The 24,521-nt window shown below is 36.5% G+C and overlaps 1 protein-coding gene across 1 annotated transcript; it reads left to right on the forward strand.

Annotated features, from left to right (window-relative positions):
* Positions 1-8,287: 8,287 nt before the first annotated feature.
* Positions 8,288-23,945, forward strand: LOC129283391 (GDP-L-fucose synthase-like). Its single transcript, XM_054919224.2, has 6 exons — positions 8,288-8,528; positions 9,820-10,022; positions 11,123-11,256; positions 15,114-15,325; positions 18,018-18,117; positions 18,444-23,945. Exons 1-6 carry the CDS (start codon positions 8,481-8,483, stop codon positions 18,497-18,499), a joined length of 753 nt encoding a protein of 250 aa, XP_054775199.2. The 5' UTR covers positions 8,288-8,480; the 3' UTR covers positions 18,500-23,945.
* The last annotated feature ends 576 nt before the right edge of the window (positions 23,946-24,521 follow it).

Below are 24,521 nucleotides of genomic sequence, written 5' to 3' on the forward strand. Positions count from 1 at the left end.
CCTTAAAATCGAGTCCCTGCATACTGTAATGGGAAGTTGAGAACGGTCGAAAACGTCTTGTAGTCTAGGTGATTGGTGAAAAAAATGTTCAGAAAATGGTAAAAGCATGAAAATTGGCACAAAGGTAGAGTAAGTTATTCTAAACACTTTTAGCAGGGGGTGCCAATGTGAATTTGCCAAATATAGCAACGGTTGCTAGGTAACATATTTATCTTAGTAACTGAGCTTTATTGGGCTTAAGTAACATTTTCATGAGCGATGTGTTGCATGAATTTTAACCTAAAGCATGTTCCTTTGTGTCACAACCGTTTTAATCCATTTATTCATAGCAACGGCTGCTAGCAACAAATTGTTTATCATTGTTCAGATGAATATGATTATGATTTACTCAGAATAGCTCAGAAATTAAATCTGGCCCATAGATTCATCATTTTTCCTTAGGTAGACCCAATAAGCACCATAACAACGGTTGCTAGGTAACACGTTTTCCACAGTAACCAATTCTTATAGGGTATTTTTTTTTTCATGATCATAATAACCAAATCTTTTCTATTAAAGCATTAATACATTAATCACAACGACCCAGGAACAATTATACCATGTATACACGCCCATGCAAAATACCAGATGATATAAGTGACATGTTTAGAAGTAACATGTAAGGTAGAGGTACTAATAGATGCTTAAAAACGTAAAATCTTGCACAAATTAAACTACCTCATGATATGGTTCATATTTCCAAAGTCGATGTCTATGGGTTCCACATTATTGGTATGGTAATGCTTGCTGCATGTTAAAAAAACTCACCTTAACACCAATTTTTCTCCATTTGGAAACAATAATTATTATGGATCAACATAAATGATCAACAAATGATTGACCATCGATTTAAATCATTTGGTGTCTTTCATAGCAAAGGGTACTTTGTTAATGTCTGTTATTACTACACTGTAAACATTGAAGTGCTAATTCAGCACTTACAGTGCTTGTATATAGTGACTGCACTTTGATTGCTGATTTTCTAGTTTGAATTTAAACTAGAAAATCAGCATTCGTAGTGCAGTTACTATACATGCACTGTAAGTGCTAAATTAGCACTTAATTTTTTACAGTGTATATAATTTAGTTACACATTTATCATTGAATGATAATAGACCTCGTGTTTACTTATCTGAGTGATTGACAATGGAGGTAGAATTGATCGAATTTGTATCATCGATAATTAAATGTCTAGAAACCTTTGACTTTCTGGAAATTTATGGCTATGTATTCGCCCTATGAATCTTCTTTAAGACCCTATATAACACCTACAAATGCCCTTGGAAAGAATTCCACAAAACCAACATTTAACAAGAGAAGAACAGTTAGAAGAACAGTTACAAGAGCTCACCAGGAGGTCATGGGTGCTTACATGTTGAATATCTCTGATCTTGGAGAGATGAAAAAATGACCGCCAAGAATTGATTGAGTCAACTAAGTTAGAAATTATTTCAAACACCAAAATCCCGCCAGAAAGTAATTTTCAAATGATTGCTTGGATACCCCTTTATCTCTAACTAACACTAGTCGTTCTCTTGAAAGCCAACACACTCTGCCTTGGTTTATCCCCTCCCATTCGAAGCCTGCAATGAAGATCATTTTAGCTTTCCATGTGCAGGAGTTGATTTTGACTTGTCAATTCCGTCTCCAGATGTTTTGACTAGGATCAATCCTGCAGCTCTGTGATCTATCATGACGTGAATGATCCTGCTAGTTGATTTTGACCGGTCAGTTCCGTTTCTAGGCATTTTGGCCGGATCCTGCAGCTATATAATTGATCTATCATGACTTGATCCTGCAGAAGTTGATTTGGACCTGTCCGTTCTGTTTCTCCTAGGTGTTTTGACCTGAATCAATCCTTCAGCTCTAGGATTTATCATCACGTGAAAGATCTCCTAAGAGTTGATTTGGACCGACCATCAGTTCTGTTTCCAGGTTTGTTGGCCTGGATCCTGCTGCTCCGGGATCTATCATGACTTGAAAGCTCTCGCAGAAGTTGATTTTGACCAGTCAGTTCCGATTGCAGGTGTTTTGGCTGGGATCCTGCAGCTTCATAAATCATTACTTGAAAGATCTTGCAGGACGTAATATTATGCGCAGCTGACTTTGTCACCTAAGTATGTGACGCACTTGTGGTATTTGGGGCCCGTTGCAGAAAGAGTTGCGATCAAACGCAACTCAAGAAATAAAGCACCCGTGTTCGGGACTTGCGTTTAAACGCAACTCTCTCTGCAACAGGCCCCAGGTTGGCTGGACGTGATCCATACTCGGCCACAAAACCCCGGCACAGAACAGTAGCATTAAGTTCTGATATGCTTCTCCCTTCCACATACCTCCAATACGTCTTTGCATGTCCAACTCAGAACTCAGATGAAAATGAATTTGCTGATTGCACTATCACCTTATATAATGTCCTTATGAGGAGAAGTCTCTTACACTCTGATTGACGAACAATTCATTGTTACACCGAAGATGATGATGGCTGTATCTTTCTTGATGTATTCCCCTGTTGCATCTAATATTCTTTGTCGAGCATAATGCATGCTTCACAGTGGTTTTGCTTTTCCCTACTTATAATCAATCCAGAGTCTTAACCTAAATTTTGGACTAGATATATGCCCAACTCTGTGAAGGCATGTGCGACACATAAAATGTACGTTCTATTCATTCGCTAGAATTGTACCCAAAGTCTCAAACTACTGGAAACTGCACAGTTGTACATTATGTAAATATTTTTTTCTTCATTATCTAGATAGAAACTATTGCAAAATAAATGACTCAACTGTCCAGCATTATAATCAAATAAAAAAGGAGCAACATACAAACAATGATGCTTGAGCTGTTTCAGGTCTACTGCACATGCTATACAGTGCATATACAGGAAATGATTCTTGAGGCTGTTTCAGGTCTACTGTACATACATATTCAAGTCAGTCGATGTGATATCAAAATTTTACTAACAAGTGCGTGTGCATTACTTCCCAAGAAGGTTTGTCATTTAATTAGGAGCGATTAGTTAATATCAATAAAATTTCAGCTTCCCTTTTCTCTCAAGGTTCGGTGTCTTTCCCAGTGTTCCACGCTACATCCACTACAATTCCCTGTTTTAGTTTCATAACAAGAGAGATGCTATATGCACATTCAATGACCCAATGATGATTTTTGTCTGTGTGTTAGCTTTGTCATGTGTGAGTAAAAAGTATGCAAAAAATAATAAAATTAATATGTACAGGGTATATCGAAATTAGGTTTGTTACCTAGATAAGATTAGGCCTACTATGCAGGCATTATAATTATTTGGATTGTCTCTGAACTTTTTAGGGATCTGGTATATTTTTCACTCCAGAGTCATACTTGACCAATTTTCTAACCACTTTCATTCAAACATAATATTATCAATAGTTGTTATGGAAAATATGTTGCTTAGCAACTGTTGTTATACATGGTCGGAATGTTTCTTGATATGTGATTGTAAAATGGGAGCTTAGCAGTCAAAATATAGTTTTTGAAATGTAAATAACACCCCAAAAATGGTGGTTACCAAGGTAAATATGTTACCTAGCAACTGTTGCCATACGACAAGAGGTCACATTGGCACCCCCTGCTAAAAATGTTCAGCACTATTTTCTCTACCTGTCAGCCAAATTTCATGCTTTTACCATAATCTGAACAGTTCTTGCTATTTTTTGCACCGATCATCTAGACTATTGGACGCAATCTTCCAAACCAGTTCAGAAATCCACCTCGCGATGTAGTTTTGAAGATCGGTTTGCCTCGGTTAACTGGTTTTAGCGTGAGGACACTTGTAACCGTTCTTCGGGAAGCGATCTTCGCACATTCCGAGCACGCTACTCCACACGCTGTGTGTGTGGAATGCCTACGCTGCGGTTTCAAATTTCGCGCAAAACATGTCTCCCCACTGAGAGTGTTCCCATAACAACACAACCACTTTAAGTGAAGTGGTTTTGAAAACCATTTTCGGGTGATCAAATGGGAACGCGAGAAAGCGATCTTCCAAACTGTTTTCCTGAACCAGTTTCCAGTAAACCAGTTTTAAAAAGTATAATTAGAATGGTGTCTTTAAAAGAGGGCATACTGTGCTCTCAGCTGAGTGATTTCTTTGTCAATGGACATGATCGGGTTTGAATACTAGTAGTGCTTTTTTTGTCTTTTTTAAAGAATGCAAGATTGAAAAGGTTGCTTTTCTCATTGACTTCATTTCCAATCAGGCCTGGTTTCAATTCACTTTACCATTTTACAACTTGGAAAATATAGAATCATACATATGTATACCTCTTTCTATATTAGTTTATTTAGTCAACACATGTGGTAGAAATAGGGTATTAATAAAAAGATGAATCATGATTTACTGTTGCTCCATTCTTGTAAATATGTAAATTGTAATGATATAATAATAATCTTTGAAATTTCTTTCATACATGTACATACATGTATGTTAATTTTTTATTTTGATTTATATATATTTTTTTATATTCGTGGCCTTTTGTGGGGGTTAGGCCTACAAGTACAATGATTCTAATCTATTTTCTTTCAACAGTTATTGGCAGAAATGAGCAAGATTAAAGATAGATACCAGTTGTGGTAACAATCTCAATATGAGTTTGAACACAAGTGTTAGTGTACATAAAAAAATATGTGCCAATTTTCTGTGGATAAAAAAATGTGTAACTGCTGACAAATGAGCAAAATAAGCACAGAATTGAGAATTCCATAAAATGTAGGGTATTTTTACAAGCAATGTACATTGTCCCACATGTGCCTTTTTGTGTTAGTTATCATCAGAATTATCGGTTTTCAGCTAAGATTTCATGATTTGATAAAGAATGAGTCTAAATACCTGATCTAGATCTATGATAATATTGCAGTACAGGATTTTATTTTTTCAAAGTTTTCTCATGAAATAATTGTTTGCTGTGAATTACTTTCTTTTACCTTTAACCTTCAGCATTATGCAGAAATGCAGTCTTGCGCAGACTTTTGTCAATAGCAAGTATCACAAGCAATTTGAATCTGTTTACCTTTACTCTTTGATACTGTTTGACATGCAAATAGGTGTGGATTATGGGGAATTGAGGAAAAAGTGAATGAATATATCCCTGCTTGGGACACTGCACTTGTTGAAGTTGGTCTTAAAGGGAAACTGGCACTGGTAACAATAATGTTGTAAGAATAACAACTCGCCTCGGAATAGAATATTCCTAGATAGATGACGCTATATAAATGCCTATTATTGTTATTATTATTATTAATGTTCACAGAATTGAACAAAACTTACACAGAATTATGATAACTATTTATTACAGAGTAGTGAGCATAATACAGATCATAAAAATTACTGAAAACACCTGTCCATTTGCTCTGTGGTCTCCCATGTTGTTTCCACCAAGAAAAGAATGTGGTACCGGTACTGTAATTATAAAATGAATATTACAAGTATACAAATCAAACCTGAATTATTTTTTTAATTGGACTTTGTTGTTTTAAATATAAAGCGTGTATGTGTTGCTTCCAACCAATTACCATTTCCTATTGAAATTATATTTCTATACCAGGGCCCCATCTTACAAAGAGTTGCGATTGATCCAATCAACCACAACTATGGAAAGCAAGCAACGTCAACATCTATAATACACATTTCTTCAAAATATTTTTCTAGATATAATTAATGTATATTCATACATTCACTGTTTTCTTGACAATTCAGTATGCTTATCTTTGTTTTCAAAGGACATTGTGTACATTTCCTGTAGAAAAAAATATGGTATAGATGGATTTCCATAGAGTTGAGATTGATCGAATCAATCGTAACTCTTTGTAAGACGGGGCCCTGGAACTCAAACTTGGCTTTAACCCGAGTATGCACCGAATCTAGAGAAAGAGAGAGAGAGAGGAGGGGGGGGGGGGGCACAGGTTTGGAATATATGTGTGTGCATGAAAGAAAGGAGATTAGGGTGGGGGATTCACAGATTTGTTTGTTGTAAACTCAAACTCATTCAGACTCAATATTTGTATGTTTTCTCCACCAGTGCTCTGTTATTTATGAACACGCTTAATAATGGCCCTGGAGTGAGAGCCAAAGTGGGGGTTTTCATTCATAGATTTGTGGCTCCTGTATCCTATTGTTCACTGTGTGTACATCATGTATACTGAAGGGATTTATTAGGAAAGTATTCTGATGAAATCTTGGCTCTATAGATGTTTGCAGACATACAATGCTAGTGAGGTGACAAAATGTCATATAAGGGTGTTTAAAGGACAACGACCACCCCCCAAAAAAAGTTGATTTGAATGAAAGGAGAAAAATTCACCAAGCATGGCACTGAAAATCTCATCAAAACTGGATATAAAATAAAAAAGAAAGTTATGAAATTTTAAAGTTTCACAATTTTAACAGTACATCATGGTCGGTGACATCATCCACTCACTATTTCTGTTGTTTTCCCTTTTATAAAATAGGAAACATTTGAATTTTCTCCTCAATTTGTCATGTGAAACAAAGTTTATTTTCCTCCCTGATATTGGCAGGCATGCATCCTAGTGAGTTGAGAATACACTTGTCAAAACATCAAGTATGAGTGGCCCTTTTCAGGACCAATACATGCCCATGAAAGAAAACATACATGATGGACTGTAAAATTACCGCACTCTATTTCTGGTTCTTGAAAAAAAAAAAACACCCTTTTTTCTTGGCCTTCAACACTAACGATAGGAAGCCTTATAATATAGCAACAAAGCCTTGTAAAGAAAACTAATAAATGCCATGATGAGAGTTACAGATCCAGGGACTGTTTACTGTTAAAGGAGAATGAAACTCTTGGAGCAAGTTAGCTTTTGTGAAAGCAGAAAAATCAAATAATAAGATCAACAAAAGTTTTAGTAAAATAGGACTAGCAATAGAAGAGTTATGAGCATTTGAATGTCGAGATCACTAATGCTATGGAGATCCTCCCATTGGCAATGCGACCAAGATCTATGATGTCACAGATGAACAACTCTCCCCTTTTGGACACTGAAAATATACCCCAAAACATCTCTTTTTGCTCATTCTAATCATATGACAAACGATTCATCAATGATATAATGTTGTGAAACCTCTGTACTTGTCCTGTCATAAAGAGAACACCTCACCTCGTGATAGACTCTATAAAAGTGAGAATATAAGTGAAATAAGTACTAAAGTAATGAGGGAGTTGTACGTGTGTGACATCATAGATCTTGGTCGCATTGCCGATGGGAGGATCTACATGGCATTAGTGATCTCAATATTCAAATGCTCATAACTTTCAACAATATGTTTCTTAGATTTTTCTCTTTGATATGGATTCAGCTGGTTTCAAGGGTTTCATTCTCCTTTAATAGCCTGCAAGCACAGACTCTTATTTGATACTTTGACCAATTCTCTTGCAAATGGTAAAAGCTTTTTATATTCCCAAGTCTTTGCATGCCTGTATTACAGCTTTACTTTTGTAGACCTCGATGTATCTACTTTCATAAAGACTTGTTATGGACAATATCTACTACATGTATAACAAGTTTACTATCAGCCAATCAAGTGGAATGAATAGCTTTTAAATGTTATTGCTGATTTGTAATATAGCAAGTTTTATGTAACAGGCCCTTACAAAGATGATTTTTTTTAACACCATCGTTTCCATCGACACTATTTCAAATGTAGGTCTGAGTCATCCCGCTTTTTTTTTTAAACCAGTGACCGCCTTGGATTTTTTTCGTTGGAGACTGGTGAAGCACTGAAATAAAGAAATACTTAAGAAATTTAGTGTCGCTAAATGCTATGAATTATCAACCAAGTTAAGGCCCCTTTTTCCTTATCTACATGTAGATCTATATATTGAATATTTAACATGATATTGTTATTCCCAAACCTTGATCAATCAAGTAGTTTATATGAAAATAATGGTATGAATCAGGATTTCTCAATTTTCATGTTTGAATTTATCAGCCCAAAATGTTGTAATCCTAGTCCTGGTGCGCAGCCGTTCTGTTGTTTGGTCGCATGTGCGATGCAAAGTGTTGACGCCCTCTTCGTTGATTGGTCATACATGTAAACAACACCAGATTTCAATGCCGCTCTTGATATCACCCATTATAACCTTTGTACCTTTTGCCCCGAGGGCTGTTTCATATCGCTTGTATAAGTTAAGAGTGACTTTACATGTAAGAACAACTGGTGATCCTTTCTCGTGGTAAATGATATTCAATATTGAATGCTCATTGGTGATTATGTAGCACGGAAGAAAGGATCACAAGTCCGTCTTAACTAATGAACACCCACCTGATATCTTAAACTCTACTATAATTATTATATTTTTGTTTTTGTTGATTATCTTCACAGGTCAGAAGAGGAGACTGCTGCCCTCTTTGAAAAATATCAGCCAACGCATGTCATTCATTTAGCAGCCATGGTTGGTGGACTCTTTGCCAACCTAAAACACAACCTTGACTTTTGGGTGAGTCATATATGTATTCATAACAAAAATCAGATCCCCCCAAAATTACCAGAGTAGTTTTAAAGGGAGGGATACTCCAGGCTGAAAAATGCTAAAGTAAAATCAGACAATTAAAACAGTGAAAATTTTTTGACAAGGAATTACAATGTACAAAGTGGTGGCATCTCAAAATTTTGCATTATGTGGGTGAAACGGAACTTTCTGAAGTGTGCCTTCATGAATATACGATAGGTGAGCTGATGGTATCATGGCCCCACCTTTCTTTTGTATTTTAATACATGAAATCTTTATTATTTTATAGTAAATTTATAAATCTGTTTTGTTTGATATTTGTCTCGTCTGCATACATGTAGCAGAGCGAGACTAGAGGTGCTGCTTTTCTGACGGCTGCGGCATCGTCAACATTGAAAACTTAACCAAGGTTAATAAGTTTTTGAAATGTCGTCATAACTAAATTTATATAAGTATATGGACCTACATGGGCAATTCCAAGCAAAAGTGGACATTTTCCAAAAAATTATATTGGCTCTATTTCAAATCTAAATCAATTTTTTTCAATCAAAACTCATATGGAATTTCATAAATACAAAAGGGGAACATAATTAGCCACAATTTTTTTTTTACGCAGCTCCTTATAGGTGAATCCAAACCATACAAGAAACTCTATACATGGGACTACATATATTGTTTTTTACTTAATTTCAAATTAACAGAAAACTATTGCTTGTTTTGTAAAATTTTCTTTTGGATAATCTGAAGGTCATCATTTTACATCATATCAAACAAAATTTTTAAAATATAAGTTCATTTTACGTTGCCAGTGAGTGGATATTTCTGATGTCACTCTGTAGCCGGGTATGGGTTTACGTTTTAAGTCGTAATTAATGAAATAATACACCAATTTTTTAATGTAATGCAGCATATTAAAGCTAGAACAACATAAAATTTAATCAATAAATCAAAATTATGATAGCAATTCAAAATTCGCAGAGTTTGAGCAATATGTTTTCTCCTCAAATATGTCCATTTTTGCGTCACTCCGTAACCATGTTTATGAATATTCATATCTCATTAATTCAGTGGATCAAAATAACAAATGTTATTATTTTGAAAAGTGGGTTTCAGCAACTACTGCCAGGTACCATTTCTTTGCAAATAACTATTCAAATATGGGTGATATCTTTGTTTGAATGCAAGAATATTGTTTCTGAATGTCACTCCGTAACCGTGGAATTTCTCACATGTATTTCATGATTAAATGAATTTTTAATCTTTTTTTCAACTACTGTAGAGAACCAACATAAAAATCAACGACAATGTTTTACAAACCGCTTACGAAACCGGTGTGAAAAAGGTCGTATCCTGTCTTTCAACGTGCATCTTCCCAGACAAGACTACTTATCCCATCGATGAAACCATGATCCACAATGGCCCGCCGCATGATTCCAACTTTGGCTATTCCTACGCAAAGCGGAGCATCGATATACAGAACAAGTAAGTACTTCCTGAGCAAGTATAGTATGCAAATACCTATTTTAAGTTAAGAGTTGATGTGGCCTGAATACACAATGTTGGTTTTGAATATGTGATTTGAAACTGGCTTATGTGGATTTCATGTCGTGATTATTCAATTCAATTTTATTTCTACTTAAAAAAACAACAACACGTATCAATACAATACAATACAATATTCAATACATATCAGTACTAGTATCATAAATTGCACAAGTAACGGCTTGTTAAAAAGTGACCCCTTACAGTAAAGTAAACATACAAAGAGAAATTGACACAAATGTTTACAATGTATAATACAAACTAAAGAAGGGCAAGACCAAAAGAAAGGAAAAAGGAATCATTCGGTATGTGAATTAAATCTGCATCAATCGGGTAAACTAATTAGGAGGTGACGTTTATACAAACTTTTGAAATGTTTTAGAGTCACTGAAATGGTAGGTTGTTCCAAAGCATTGGACCTTTAACGGAAATTGCCTTTTGTGCTATTGATGTGCAGTTAAAAGGAAGGTGGGTATTTTGAGCATTCCTGGTACTATGAATATGAATTGAACAGTTTAGAGTGAAAGTGTAGTTAAAAATTTTTGGAAGACGATTATTAAATCATAGATTAAACATAAAAATTTGTCTGTTCACTCAGGCTAGCCTCTTCAACAGGTTTCTCTCTCCTTTAAATTCAGTCCATGTAGTGTACAAGCATCCAATACAATTGTGGAGCGTCGTGGCCCAGTGGATTAGTCTCTGGACTTTGAAACAGAGGGTCGTGGGTTCAAATCCCAGCCACGGCGTAGTTTTTTTTAGCAAGGAATTCATCCACAGTGTGCTTCACTCGACCCAGGTGAGGTAAATGGATACCGGTAGGAAGTACATGTAATTCCTCAAAAAGCCATGTGCACCTGAATCGGTAGCCAAGCTTAGCCGGGGTAATAATAATAGCAGGGCCTGCTGGGAGAACAGTTTTCGGAACTGAAGTGGCTTCCCTGGGTAAATATACCATTATCATTATCATTAGTATTTAATAATGAATAAAGAATCATCGTCACTGCGGGGAAAATAAAATACTTTATTTGTTTCCATTGCAGAGGATACCATGCCCAGTATGGTTGCCAATTCACCGCCGTCATTCCAACCAACGTCTTCGGTCAATGGGATAACTTCAATTTACAAGATGGTCACGTGATACCGGGTCTTATGCACAAGGTCTACCAGGCAAAACGTAAGGAAACATTTATAGATAACAGAGGATGACGTGTTACAGCTGGTCTAGCAATGCAGAGCCACCAATTAGTAGGATTTTTAGGATGTTTAAGGGGATAGTGACAGTAAATTGGATTTTTACCCTAGAAATAGGTTTTTAAAAATCTTGTGATAATGATGATTTGTGGTATGTTTTTCAAAATTTTAAAGAAAAATTGGATGAAGATAGGATCAAAAGAAATGAAGAATATGATTTTTCACTAAGGCTGGCAGCTTTGACAATGCTGTATGGGGGGGGGGGGGGGCTGGGGCAAGTCTGCTGTGGAAACCCTTTACTCGAGTGAGTTATAAGGGGTCTGAATGCAAAGCCCATTGTGTACTGAAAGCACTTTCGAAACATCAAGTTTTGTATGTGCTAGTCTTTGTGTGAAGACCCACTTGTTGATCAAAGTTTCAATCAGGGTCTGTGCCTGCAGACTAGGCTGAGGCACTGTCATTTACATGTTGCATGCTGGACATCATTCTTGTACATTATTGACTTTTTAAATGGATCCAAAACAAGTAATTCAGTTCAGCTTACTATTTATCATCTTCCGATCTTAGAATACCCTAAACCTACCATGAAGGTTGGCACTGGACCTCGTGCTCGTGCGCAGACTTTTGAAATGGACTATTAATAAGTCTCATCCTCTGCTGGTCTTGGTCAATACCCTTAAAGCGACCTTTAATTGACAAATCATGGGGAAATCAAGGCTAATCTCGGAACAGAGAAGGGATTCAAGCCTTTCACTCGGCCGCATGCCTGGGGGTGTTATGCAATAGACGCCGGCATGTCTGGGAGGTCTATAGGAGAGCAATTAGTTAGTAGACTAACCAACCAGAAGTAAACTGCGTGTTTTCACTTTTGAAACATGTAACTTCACAGAGGTTATTTATTTTGGTTTAGCAATCAAGAGACATGCTATGAGTCTAGGAATTGGGGTTGTTGGAAACTGGAACTGCGATGATCCGAAGTAAATAACCATCAAGAGTTCGGTCAAATTCGTGCTGTACGAACTTTTATCGCATTAGTCCGACGGGCGCTCATGACGGACAGATCGTATTATGCAAGTCAATTGGCCTTTTGCAAATTTCGTATTGATTCAATTTCCCCATGATTTGTCAGCGGCTGGGCCCTTTAACTTACCCTTAAGTCCAGCACACATTATGCAACGCGATTGCACTAAGGTCCGATTGTCAACTTGGTGCATCACAAGGCAATCGCATGGCTGGCCAGTCTACACAGACTACACAGTCTGTAACAGCTCTGCAGTGTGCTGCAACCCCATGGCACCTCCTTTTCCACTGTCAGTAGCGCAGGGAATTGTTGTTCGTTCAATTCAATTCAATCATGGTTTATTTTGTATAAAAACAATACATGTTACACAGCCAGAAGGCTGAAATTAGCATGTTTACAATAAAACGTTCACAAGACATGGATAAAAGCAAACAATTACAATTTAAACATGTACATAGATAATAAATAATTTTTAAAGAGCAAGTGTACATAACAATTCATTAAATATAATAAAATAGAATGGAAAAAGAAACTATGTAAATACAATATTAAAAAGTGATGAATATTAGACAATTAAAGATTCAAATATCAATTGGATTGAAATGGAGACTTAAACAATGGCAAAAATTGAGTTGATTTCAAGGGTATGAAAGTAAAAATTTATTTAGAATTTAGTAAATCAATGAAATATGGTATTGCACTTTTTCTAAAACGATCTGTTTTGCATTTTATCTGAGCAGAGTTTGGAACACTTCTTAATGATATTGAGACATTTTTCCATTTTGGTTGCCAGTTATTACAGTGAGGGTTTTTTAAAAGAGATTTAGCAAACTCCATACACAGTTTTTTTCGTCTTCTTTCAAGACATTCTAGTCCACATTTTGTTAGTGCATTTTCATAGTCTATATAATCTGAGCCAAGAATTATTTTGCAAACTCTTTTTTGTCCTTTACCTGTTTAGCAGTTAGTGCTCCATTGAAAAACCGTCGTGACGTCATGGTCTAAGACAAGTGGGATACTCTGAAAATTATCACAATGTGTATGTAGAAGAATCGTAGGAAGATTTGTCACGTCCGACATCTGAGATTTGGTGTGCAATTCCTTTGCAAAAGATCGGATCGCCGTTGAAGCGCCTTGTAGGTTGGGGCACACTCTGTGTTTTGTTCAGGCCTGAGATTCTCTCGATATTTATCGGGTTCCCGATATTTTTTCACCAACATAGGTGGTCTCTGAGATCGATGTAAATCCGGTATGAAACTAAGGGGGGTTAGGGTTTCTATTTTCAATGCCTTATTCGCAAAAATTGCTAGAAAATGAAGGGCACATTGCGCCCAAATTCACTCATTTGCTGTTGTTACTTTTCATGAAAATTGCCGTCATGCATTCGCAAACTTGATTCTTCGACGGCTATTTGAAGTTTATCGCACACGGTCGGTATTGATCATGGGCGCTGCCATTTTGTATTACCCACCAGACCGTTTGCGCGTTGCAGTGGAGGAAACAGCGTGCACTCGGTGCGCGCGCGATGGCTGCATTCAATTCATGCAGGCGCTAGGATAACTCAGGGAACTCCAGCCCGCGAAGCGGGCGGGAGCTCACTGGGTTAGCGCTAGGCGTGATTACGGTGATTTGTCAATACAGGAGTTCTTTCGTGCGAGCGAAAAAACAAGAAAAGTTTGTAAAAAATTATGGCTTTTCAACGGAAATTTCTTGATCGAGGTGAAGAGGCGAGGGTGAAAGGGATCAACGCTTCAGTTCGTGAGAAATGGACTTGGAAGTGGGTTGAAAAATCAGTGGATGGAAGGGTGGCAAGTGAGTGCATACGGAAAATTGAGGAACCCGGTAAAGCTTATACTGTACGTGGTGTAATAAGGAAGTCAAGTACGCAAATGGCGGCTGGAGCATGATCAAGCAGCACATGTATGATGCTCACAAGTTTTACTATAGCATTATTAATGTACGTATTGTGCATTTGATTCAGAAATATTGAATTCAAAATCTCATAAACCTCTAACATATATAATTGAGAGGTATTGTTGCATGCACTACAAATGAAAGTATATTTCCTGGTGAATTTAAGCACTTTGTGCCTCAGAAACACAATTCTTTCCCTTTTTTACAGCAAATTCCAGGTACTTCATGGTGTTGAGGAGATGCCTTCTAGATCCTCTGAAAACCCCCAAATCCATGACCTTTGGGGGGCTTCGACCCCCTCCGGGGCGTTGCCCCTGGACCCTCGGCCTTTAGGTGCCAGACTCTGGTCACTTCTCTCCCTACGTTCACAAAAAACAGATATTTTTTAAAAGGGCCACTCTCAGGCCTGGTTTTGTTTCAACGGGACCTTAGTGCAATCGTGTTGCATAGAGTGCGCTGTGCATAAAGATAAACACCAGTAGTGGTAACGATCTCCAAATGACTTCAAACTGAATCCAATGAAATTACCACCCAAGTGTTTGTATGGATATAAAAACATGTGCCAAATGGGTCTGGAAAAAATGTGTAATTGTCGAGAAATTAGCAAAATAAGCCTGGAATTCCATAAAATGTTTTAAATTCAGAATTCCATAAATTTTTTCCGAACAATATTAATACACTGTCACACATATGCCTATTTGTGTTAGTGGTCATCAGAATTACCTGTTTTCAGCGATGATTTCACAAAGATGAGTTGATATTAATGTACCAGAACTAGATCTATGATAATATGGTGGCATTTAACCTTGATTTTAAAGACTTTCTCAGGAAATAATCATTTGCTGCAGCTGTCTTTTACCTTCAATAGTTATCAATTTTTTTCTCTCCTACTCTTTGACCCCTAGGTGATGGCACGCCCCTGACAATCTGGGGCACAGGGAAACCGCTACGCCAGTTCATCTACTCTTACGACCTCGCCCGCCTTTTCGTGTGGGTTCTACGAGAGTACGAGGAGATCGCGCCGATCATCCTCTCCGTTGGTGAGGAAGATGAGGTTTCTATCAAGGAGTGTGCAGAGCACGTCGTCGAGGCTTTCGACTTCAAGGGAGAGGTGGTCGTATCCTTTAAAACAATCAGCATCAGAAATCTACTGAGGGGGGGGGGAGTTTCACAAAGAGCTAGATGCGCACTTACTTAAAGGGGAATGAAACCTTTGGAACAAGTGGGCTTGTGTGGAAAGAGAAAAATCAAAGAAGAAGAACAAAAAAGTTTGAGAAAAATCTGACAAATGATGAAAAAGTTATGAGCATTTGAATATTGCGATCGTTAATGCTTTGGAGATCCTCCTATTGGCAATGCGACGAAGATGTGTGATGTCACATGTGAACAACTTTCCCTTTAATGGACTATTAAATGCCCCCAAAATGTCTCTTTTTGCTCCTTCTCATGGTGATACAAAACTCTTTATCACCAACATATTCTTTGAAAATCTGTAGTACATGCCCTCCTATAGAAAGAATATATGATCTACCGATAGATTAAAAGAGGCAGTTTAAGTGAAATATATACTAAAGTAATGGGAGAGTTTTTCAAGTGACATCACACATCTTTGTCGCATTGCCAATGTGAGGATCTCCAAAGCATTAGTGATTGCAATATTCAAATGCTCATAACTTTCTCATTATTGGTCCAATTTTTCTCAAACTTTCGTTGATCTGTTTCTTTGATTTTTCTCTTTCCACACAAGCCCATTTTCCTTTAAATTCCCATTTGTGTGCAGTATAAAAGGCATCACCGCATTGGTCAAATCATGCCGAGAGGATGCGCACTACTGTGTAATAATCAATAAGATTGCGTGTCACATACCATGTGTGCGTCGGCATTTAAGTGTGACTCTTAAGGCAAACTTGACTCTTTGTGGAACGCTTCTCAGGGCAACGGATGGTTTTGCCCTCATTACTTGCAAAATAATCCCCCCCCCCTCTCCCCCAGAAATCCTGAAATCTTTATTTTTGTGCTGAACTGTGCTCGTCATGATTGTTCCCAAATCTGCGACTTGAGTTTTATACCATGTTTACATATGATCTATGAACTGATGAAATATTAAAGAGATCTATATTATAGCTAGATTTCCAATGTGATGCTTAAAGGCGACCACACACCTTACGATTGGTCTGCGACCCGATTTCAGAATAAAATGTAGTAGAATATGTTGCTAATATTGAGACTTGGAATATCTTACTGTGTAATGTTCTAAATCACCGTACGAATACATATGTTCAAATCTGTGACTATGCTATCATCCTTCTAAGAATAAAAGCGAATTTAATATCTAGTCGTAATGACGTCATAGCAGTCGTACGATTGGCTACGATTTGAAACTAATTTGGTCTTTACTCCAAATTAAAGGCTTGCAATCTTTCAAAATGGTTATATTAGTATTCTTTCAATTGATTTTAACCTCAAATAAAATGATATGTTCCATTCACATTTTCAGAAAATGAGCAAAATGCAATTTGTTCCAAAATCGGATCGCGAACAATCGTAAGGTGTGCGGTAGCCTTAAGGCCAGCAACTACTTTAAATTTTCTATGAAAGTGGGATGTGCAAGGAGAAGGTAGCCTGGAAATGATTTGTTTGGCTTTTGAGCATCATTGCCATGGTACATGTAATTATCATTGGAGTACAAAAAGCTGTCATAATCGTAACATACTTTAGGCACCTTGATAAAAGCCAGAGCTGCATCTTTCCCGCAGGAATCATGCAGTGGCATTTTCATCACCAATCCTCACATTTCACCATAGAAAAGTAATGGGACATATGGGAAAGCCGTTAGGAAAAGACATATAGGCCCGAATTCACAAAGGTGGTTTTTAAAACCATTTGTTGAACCCATGGTTGAAGCAGATTTATACAACTCCCAAGAATGTTCTGTAATCTGATTGGTCCAAATCGGATCACATGATATTCAGCGAATTGCACTATTGCATCCAAACTGCACTATCCTGCACTCTGACGTCATACCAAAAGTACTATCCTGCACTCTGACGTCAGAGTGCAGGATAATGCGAGGTCTCGAATTATCTAGAATTTAGATCAAATATAGCATTCGGGGCAACTCAGTAACATTAGTGAGGGGGGGTTGTATAAAACAAACAATACACGCATTCTTGTGCATAGAGGACCTAAATAATGAACTCTGCTCAACTCGCCAAATGGATATACCGCACTCGGTCCTGCGGACCTCAGTGGGGTATATCTGGTTCTTCTCGCACATCGTTCATTATTTGGCCCTGCATGCATGCGCTATTTGTATATTCCTATATAAATTACGCGTATTTACCGCGTATATTAATAAAAATTCTAATTCTGATGCATGCTTTTGTCACAATTGGCAAATTGGCACCTGTTGCCGTGGTTATCCACTCTATTTTATTCATGAGTCCACTGTTTGAAGAGTGGATTCATTAATTCAAAACAGTGGGCTCATGAATAATATTGTGTACTTAACCATGGCAACAGGCGTCAAGTTGGCGCACTGTGACAAAAGCGCGCAACGGCATTGGACATCTTTTAATATACGCGGTAAATAAGTGTAATTTATACAGGAAATCTACATAAACATGGGTTCAACCGATGGTTTTAAAAACCACCTTTGTGAATTTGGTCCATAGTATCTTTATCACGGGATGCCTGTACAAAGACATTGGCACAGACTTTCAACAAATACCTTATGCAACAGGACTTTGGTGGGTATTTTATTTGTTGAGAATGGTATTTCCTTAATTCTTTGTTTTTTGTGAAACTAGTATGATACAACTAAATCAGACGGTCAATATAAGAAGACAGCTAGCAATGCAAAGCTCCGATCGTACCTTCCGGATTTCAAGTTCACTCCTATAAAGCAAGGTGAGTTATATGAGAGTTAACCTGGGCTCTGTAACACAAAGGTTCGAGATTGAAACCTACAGGTTTGTAATATATTTTGGCCAATTTTAATTTACTTAGTTATTTGGTGCAGCTTTTCATCCATTTAGGCATCTGTGGAATCATAAAAGTATGTTGTAGCTTCCGTCCATTTAGGCACAAAAAATGCCAATAATAGTTTCTGTGCAAATAAACAATTGAATTTGTAATCTGGAAGACAAGGAAATAATCAAACTTTTTGCTCACTCTGATTTTTTATTTCATCTCTTTTTATCTCTCTCCCCTCTATTTTTCTCTCTGTCTCACAGCTCTGAAAGAGACAGTAGCATGGTTTGAAGCAAACTATGATATCGCCCGCAAGTAAGCGACAGAAAGACTTAATTCACTCCAAGGTCACAGGAATAAGGACTTACATGTAGGGGACTTTTCACCGATGGTAGTCAAGCAAATTGTTTTTACTTATTTTTCCTTGATTACATCTTGTTTTAATCATATCCTATGGCCAAATGGTCAACGGATTTGGGGGACTTTTTGCTCACGGTACGGAAACCAAAGTGTTTCTGTTCAGTTTATAGATCTCATTAATTTTATTTTGGTTTGAGTATATTGGTACATGTAGGATATAAAACGTGTGCTTTAGTTGTTGGTGCAATTTCATAGTGTAGTGCCTACTTTAAAAAAAAAATGCTCTCTGCCCAGCGTAGTTTTCTTTTTCTTTTTATTATGCATTGCACAATCTATCATTAATATTCATACAGTTTTTATGTTTTTTTTTTGTATAACTTTCAATGCTTTGTTTTTACTTCTGCAATAATACAAGTTTTTAACTTGTATTATTTTCGATGTTTTATTTTAACATCTGCAATTTTTATTATTTTAATTAAGCATACCAAATATAATAATTATTTCTGGGATAGTATAAATACTATGAGGCCGTTCTCATTACGCTTTCTAAAACTAGTTTACTGGAAACCGATTCAGGAAACCACTTTGGAAGATCGCTTTGCTAGCGTTCCCACTTGATCACACGAAAGTGGTTTTCAAAATCACTTCACGTAAAGCGCACTTGTTGCTATGGAAACGCTCTCAGTGGGGTGACACGTTTCGCGCGAAATTCTAAACCGCAGCATAGGCATTCTACACCTGTCATGTGGAGTAGCGCGCTCAAAATGTGCGAAGATCGCTTCCCGAAGAACGGTTGTGTCCTCACTTACGCTAAAACCAGTTTAACGAGGCAAAGCGATCTTGAAAACTACATCGCGAGGTGGTTTTCCAAACTGGTTTGGAAGATCGCTTCCAAGACCACTTTGATCGTTCTCACTACGCGTTAAACTAGTTTCCACTAAACTAGTTTCCAGTAAACTAGTTTTAGGAACGTAGTGAGAACAGCCTCTATAACATGTACACTTGAGTATAGATATTTACACTGTGGAGTAGACAACGTTTGTATAACAGTAAAGCCTAGTGTGTGTGCAAATGTGCCATATAACATCATTTGCTAAAGTTTCAGACATCCTGAATGTTTTTGTGTATGATAATGCATGTAATAATTGTAATAAATTAACAGTAACAGGCTTGATATTATTTGTTGGTGTTGATTCTGTGTTTGATTTAAATGGTTAAAGGGAAATTAGTTCAAAGAAATTGTCCATTATCTTGACCAATCCTTTTGTTTTCAAAAGTATTTTTTTAACAAAAAGATGAGCTATGCCATTGGATAATTTCTTTAAACTTATTTACCTTTAACCATTCAAATCAACCAGAAAATCAACATCAATGAAAAATATATAGGCCAGTTTTTTATTATGAAACTATTACAGAATTTTACAATTATACACATGTGCTACAGACACAAATTTTCATGTCATCTTAAAGGAAAATGAAACCTTTGAATCAAGATAGCTTGTGTGAAAACAAAAAAATCAAAGAAACAGATCGACAGTTTGAGAAAAAATGAATAAATAATAAGAAAGTTATGAGCATTTGAAGTTTAGATCATTGTTATAATGTAGATCCTCTAGTTGGCAATGCGACAAAGATGTATGATGTCACATGTGAACAACTTTCCCATTACTTTTCTATATATTTCACTTCAACTGCCTCTTTTATCACATCTATCTGTTGATCATATATTCTTTCTGTAAGAAGGCATGTAATACAGATTTTTAAAGAATACATTATGGATAAAGAGTTTGTATCACCATAAGAAAGAGCAAAAATATACATTTTGGAAGTATTTTGTAGTCCATCACAGGGAAAGTTGTTCACATGTGACATCACACATCTTTGTCGCATTGCCAATGGGAGGATCTCCATGGCATCAGTGATCGCAATATTCAAATACTCATAACTTTCTAATTATTTGTCTGATTGTTATCAAGCTTTCTTTGATCTTATGCTCTGATTTTTCTCTTTCCACACAAGCGCACTTGTTCCAAAGGTGTAATTCCCCTTTAAACTTTAATAGGCAAGTGATGGTCCTATATTCAGTTGATTTCTTGTGGCAATGCTAATACTCAAACCACCATACGGTGTGCAGGTACTTGGCTCGTTGAAGTGTATATCTTGTTACAGAACAAGTTGAACAAGAAGACAATATATTATAATACATTAAGTTTTATACGATAGGCCACTCTTATCAGTGCATTATAATGTCTTTCTTGTTTTTTTTTTACTGGTCGTGATCTACATGTATAACCCTCATTGCTTCTGTGCAATAAGGTACGTGTAAGGGTTGGTTACTGTGTTGTTTACAGGGGTAGTTACTCTGATGTCATATGGTATAAACCAGAAAAAGGAGAGAAAATCAGTTTGGCAAAAATACATCAAAGAATAAAAAACTATGGATCATGGATCATATGGATTTCACAAGCAGTTACATGTATAAGAATAATAATAAATCTGGTTATCTATATTGTGCTTAAAACATTGTATGTATCTGATATCGAAAGTTAGATGTTGACATGGCTAGATAGGTCATTATAATCTCGCATGTCGACATATAACTTTTTATAAGTCGACTTTGCAAGATAACATGTCATGTTGACATAGTAAGGTTATTAAAAAGTTGATTTGGCTAGATAAAGTATCTCGCCAAGTTAACTTCTATAAAGTAAGATGTTGACAGGGCGATATATGTTTTCTTTCCACGTCGACATTGCAAGATGACATATCTCGCCAAGTCGACTTATATAAAGTAACATGTCGACATAGTGAGATATGTTCTCTTTCGAAGTCGACTTAAGAAAAGTTATATGTAGATATGGGAGATGACATTTTAAATCTTTTGTGACATGATATCATATGAGAGGCCTTAATTGTGTATTCAGACTGGATCAAAACTTGAGACATTCATTCATCCTACACGTATGTTATCAATTATGTAGCAAACTAGCATTTTATATGGATGTTAAGTATATAAATGGCTGAATTATGAGTGTATACAATTCAAAATGCAGACTTTCATTGATTTTTACTTATCTGTATATAAATATTTTGTTATATCCCGTTGTATCATTTCTATTTATATTATTAGTTATGTTGCGTAGTATAGAACTAACATTTATTTTTTCCTTGATGATGCGTACATGTATTTTCCCTTGACTTTTATTTATAAGCATATATTGGTTTAATTGCAGGGACTATGTTATAGAAACATAGCGATTGATTGATTTATTAAATTTGCCATGTGTATCATTTACAAGGCAAAGTACAAATCACCTTAATTTGAGTTATGCCAGCTGCGGTAACAATCTCAAAATGATTTCAAATAAAATCCAATAAAAATCATGTTTAACGTCCCAAGTGTATGGTTACATGAATGAAAAACAGATGATTCTGGTAGAAAATGTGCAGTTGCTGGGAAATAAGAAAGAATAATCATTGCATTCCTGCCAGGAGTGGGATCTTTTTCCAACCAATTATAATACACTGTCCCACATGTGCTTATCTGAGTTAGTAATCTTCAATGTGCTCGCATTTCAGATTGAATTTCATTTAGAAAAAGTTGGGTTTATGTAAACATATTCTGATCTGTGATTTTGTCAACAATCTTGATTTTAAAGATTATCTCATGCAAACATTGTTGTTATAATTACTTGAGTTTTATAGCCTTAAGTATGCGCTGCTCTTGTATTATGGGTGATTATATTCAATATACAAAGGAGTGTTCTAATGGGTTTAATTTTGCTCTGAGCTAATCTTCTTTCATTTACCTTTACTATAAAGATACCACAAATCCTCCTTTTTATAAGTTCCCTCAGAGAGGACATCAAGACACTATCTCATGGATGACTGAGAACATATATCCTTTCTTACTAATTAGTTGATAAACAACAATTTTAACATTCCACTTAATACTCCTCATTTCGGTTTTGATAATTAATCCACGGTGCTTATATGTAGCATGTATTTACAACTGAAAACAAAAGGGTAATTTGGCGATTCCTTCGTCTAGCAAGGTTGAAACAAAATAATTGAAGTCTTGCTGTTACCCAGTAGTAGCATGTTTTTGCATAATGATGAACGGAGCATACAGGGTCGTAGAAATGACAAAGAGTATCTTTGCAGGTGATATATGACATTATACAATAGTCGATGGGTTAATCAGTTGTTCCTTCCAATGAACAGGGTCCCGTAACACAAAGATTAGCAATTAATTGTACACTTGATTTTCATAATTGATGGTACATTGTAGTCAATGGAATCAATCGTAGAAAATTGTTCTACGATCATTGCTATGCTTTGTGTTACGAACCCCGGGGCCCCGTCTTTCAAAGTTTTGCGATTGATCTGATCAACCACAACTATGGACGGCCACATCAACATCTAAAACACGTTTGTTCAAAATATTTCCTAGATACGATGTATATGCATACATTCAACATTCTCTTGAAAATTCAGTCTGATTCACTGATTCTCATTGTTTACGAAGGAGATTGTGCATATTTCCGGTAGAAAATATTATGGTACTGATGGATTTCCATAGAGTTACGATTGATTGGATCAATCGTAGCTCTTTGTAAGACGGGGCCCAGATGTGTGTTCTAGATCTCAATGGGCAAAGATTAACCCAAAACCTGTCGCAGATTCAGTGTCTGCTGTGAGTTTGTGAAAACAGCTCAGTAGCCACCTCTCTCAGGTGATCCCTCCACTGTTTTGGAGATTTGCAGAATCCATTAGAACAAATCTATTAAGTTAGAGATTAAGCATGTTTCCCACTCTCTAAGAGTTTATTTCCAATTGGTCTAATCCCAGTTCATCCAATTACCATTTTGTCTTCTATCATTTGGTCTACCATCAGTTCGTCCACTATCCACATGGTCTAATTGCCATTTGGTCCACTCACCATTTCGTCTAATTACCAGTTGGTCCAATAGCCATTTAGTCCATATACCATTTGGTCTAATTAAATTAAGTGATAATTGGGCAAAATGAATGAAAAGAAAATGGGTATAGAACTGGTTTTGGGACGAAATGGTCAGATGAACTGGTGATTAGATGAAGTGATTATTGGACCAAATACTGTTAGACGAAATGTTGATGGATGGACTGGCATTAGACTAAATGAAGGTAGACCATGTGATGATTGGACGAGTTGGCAATAGATGAATCGGCAGTTTACGTCTCCAAGTATACTGCACTGCTAATTGAGAATGAACTGTCTTCAGATTGATGTGCCAATTTCTTTTTTACTTTAAGTATAGTCAATGAATCATGAATCAAATTTGGTTTTCATGAAATCAGAATGCCTTGTAGATGTGCTTGGAGTGCAAAGTAACAATAAATATATTTACTTATGGAAAAAACTATTTTGTGACTGTAAAGAGTTTTTTGTTTTGTTAAAGAGAGAAAAGGACAACAGAAGTATATCCAACATGTTGTTAAATCTCTCATGGTTATGATGATCATTATGAAAGAGGTGATGATGGTGAAGATGATGGTTGTTATGATGATGGTGGTGGTGGTGGTAATGATGACGAAGATGGTGATGTTGATGCTGGCTATGCTAATGATGGTGATGATGGCCATAATGGTGATGAACATTGTGATTTCAATGATGAAAAATTATGATGTTGGCAATGCTAGCTGCATAAATCCCATTCTATGAAAGACACAGAAATGATAATAACTGTGCTGCACACAGGTGAAATATGTGTGCATTGTAAGTAATTTCAAGTAAATTATTGTATTATGAACATTACAAATTTACAATCAGTTTTTGTCTCACCTGCATAACAGAGTGAGACTATAGGTGCCGCTTTTCCGACGGCGACGGCGGCGGCGGCGTCAACACCAAATCTTAACCTGAGGTTAAGTTTTTGAAATGACAGCATAACTTAGAAAGTATATGGACCTAGTTCATGAAACTTGGCCATAAGGTTAAT

The sequence above is a fragment of the Lytechinus pictus genome, chromosome 19 (assembly GCF_037042905.1).
Source record: "Lytechinus pictus isolate F3 Inbred chromosome 19, Lp3.0, whole genome shotgun sequence".
Lineage (NCBI taxonomy): Eukaryota > Metazoa > Echinodermata > Echinoidea > Temnopleuroida > Toxopneustidae > Lytechinus > Lytechinus pictus.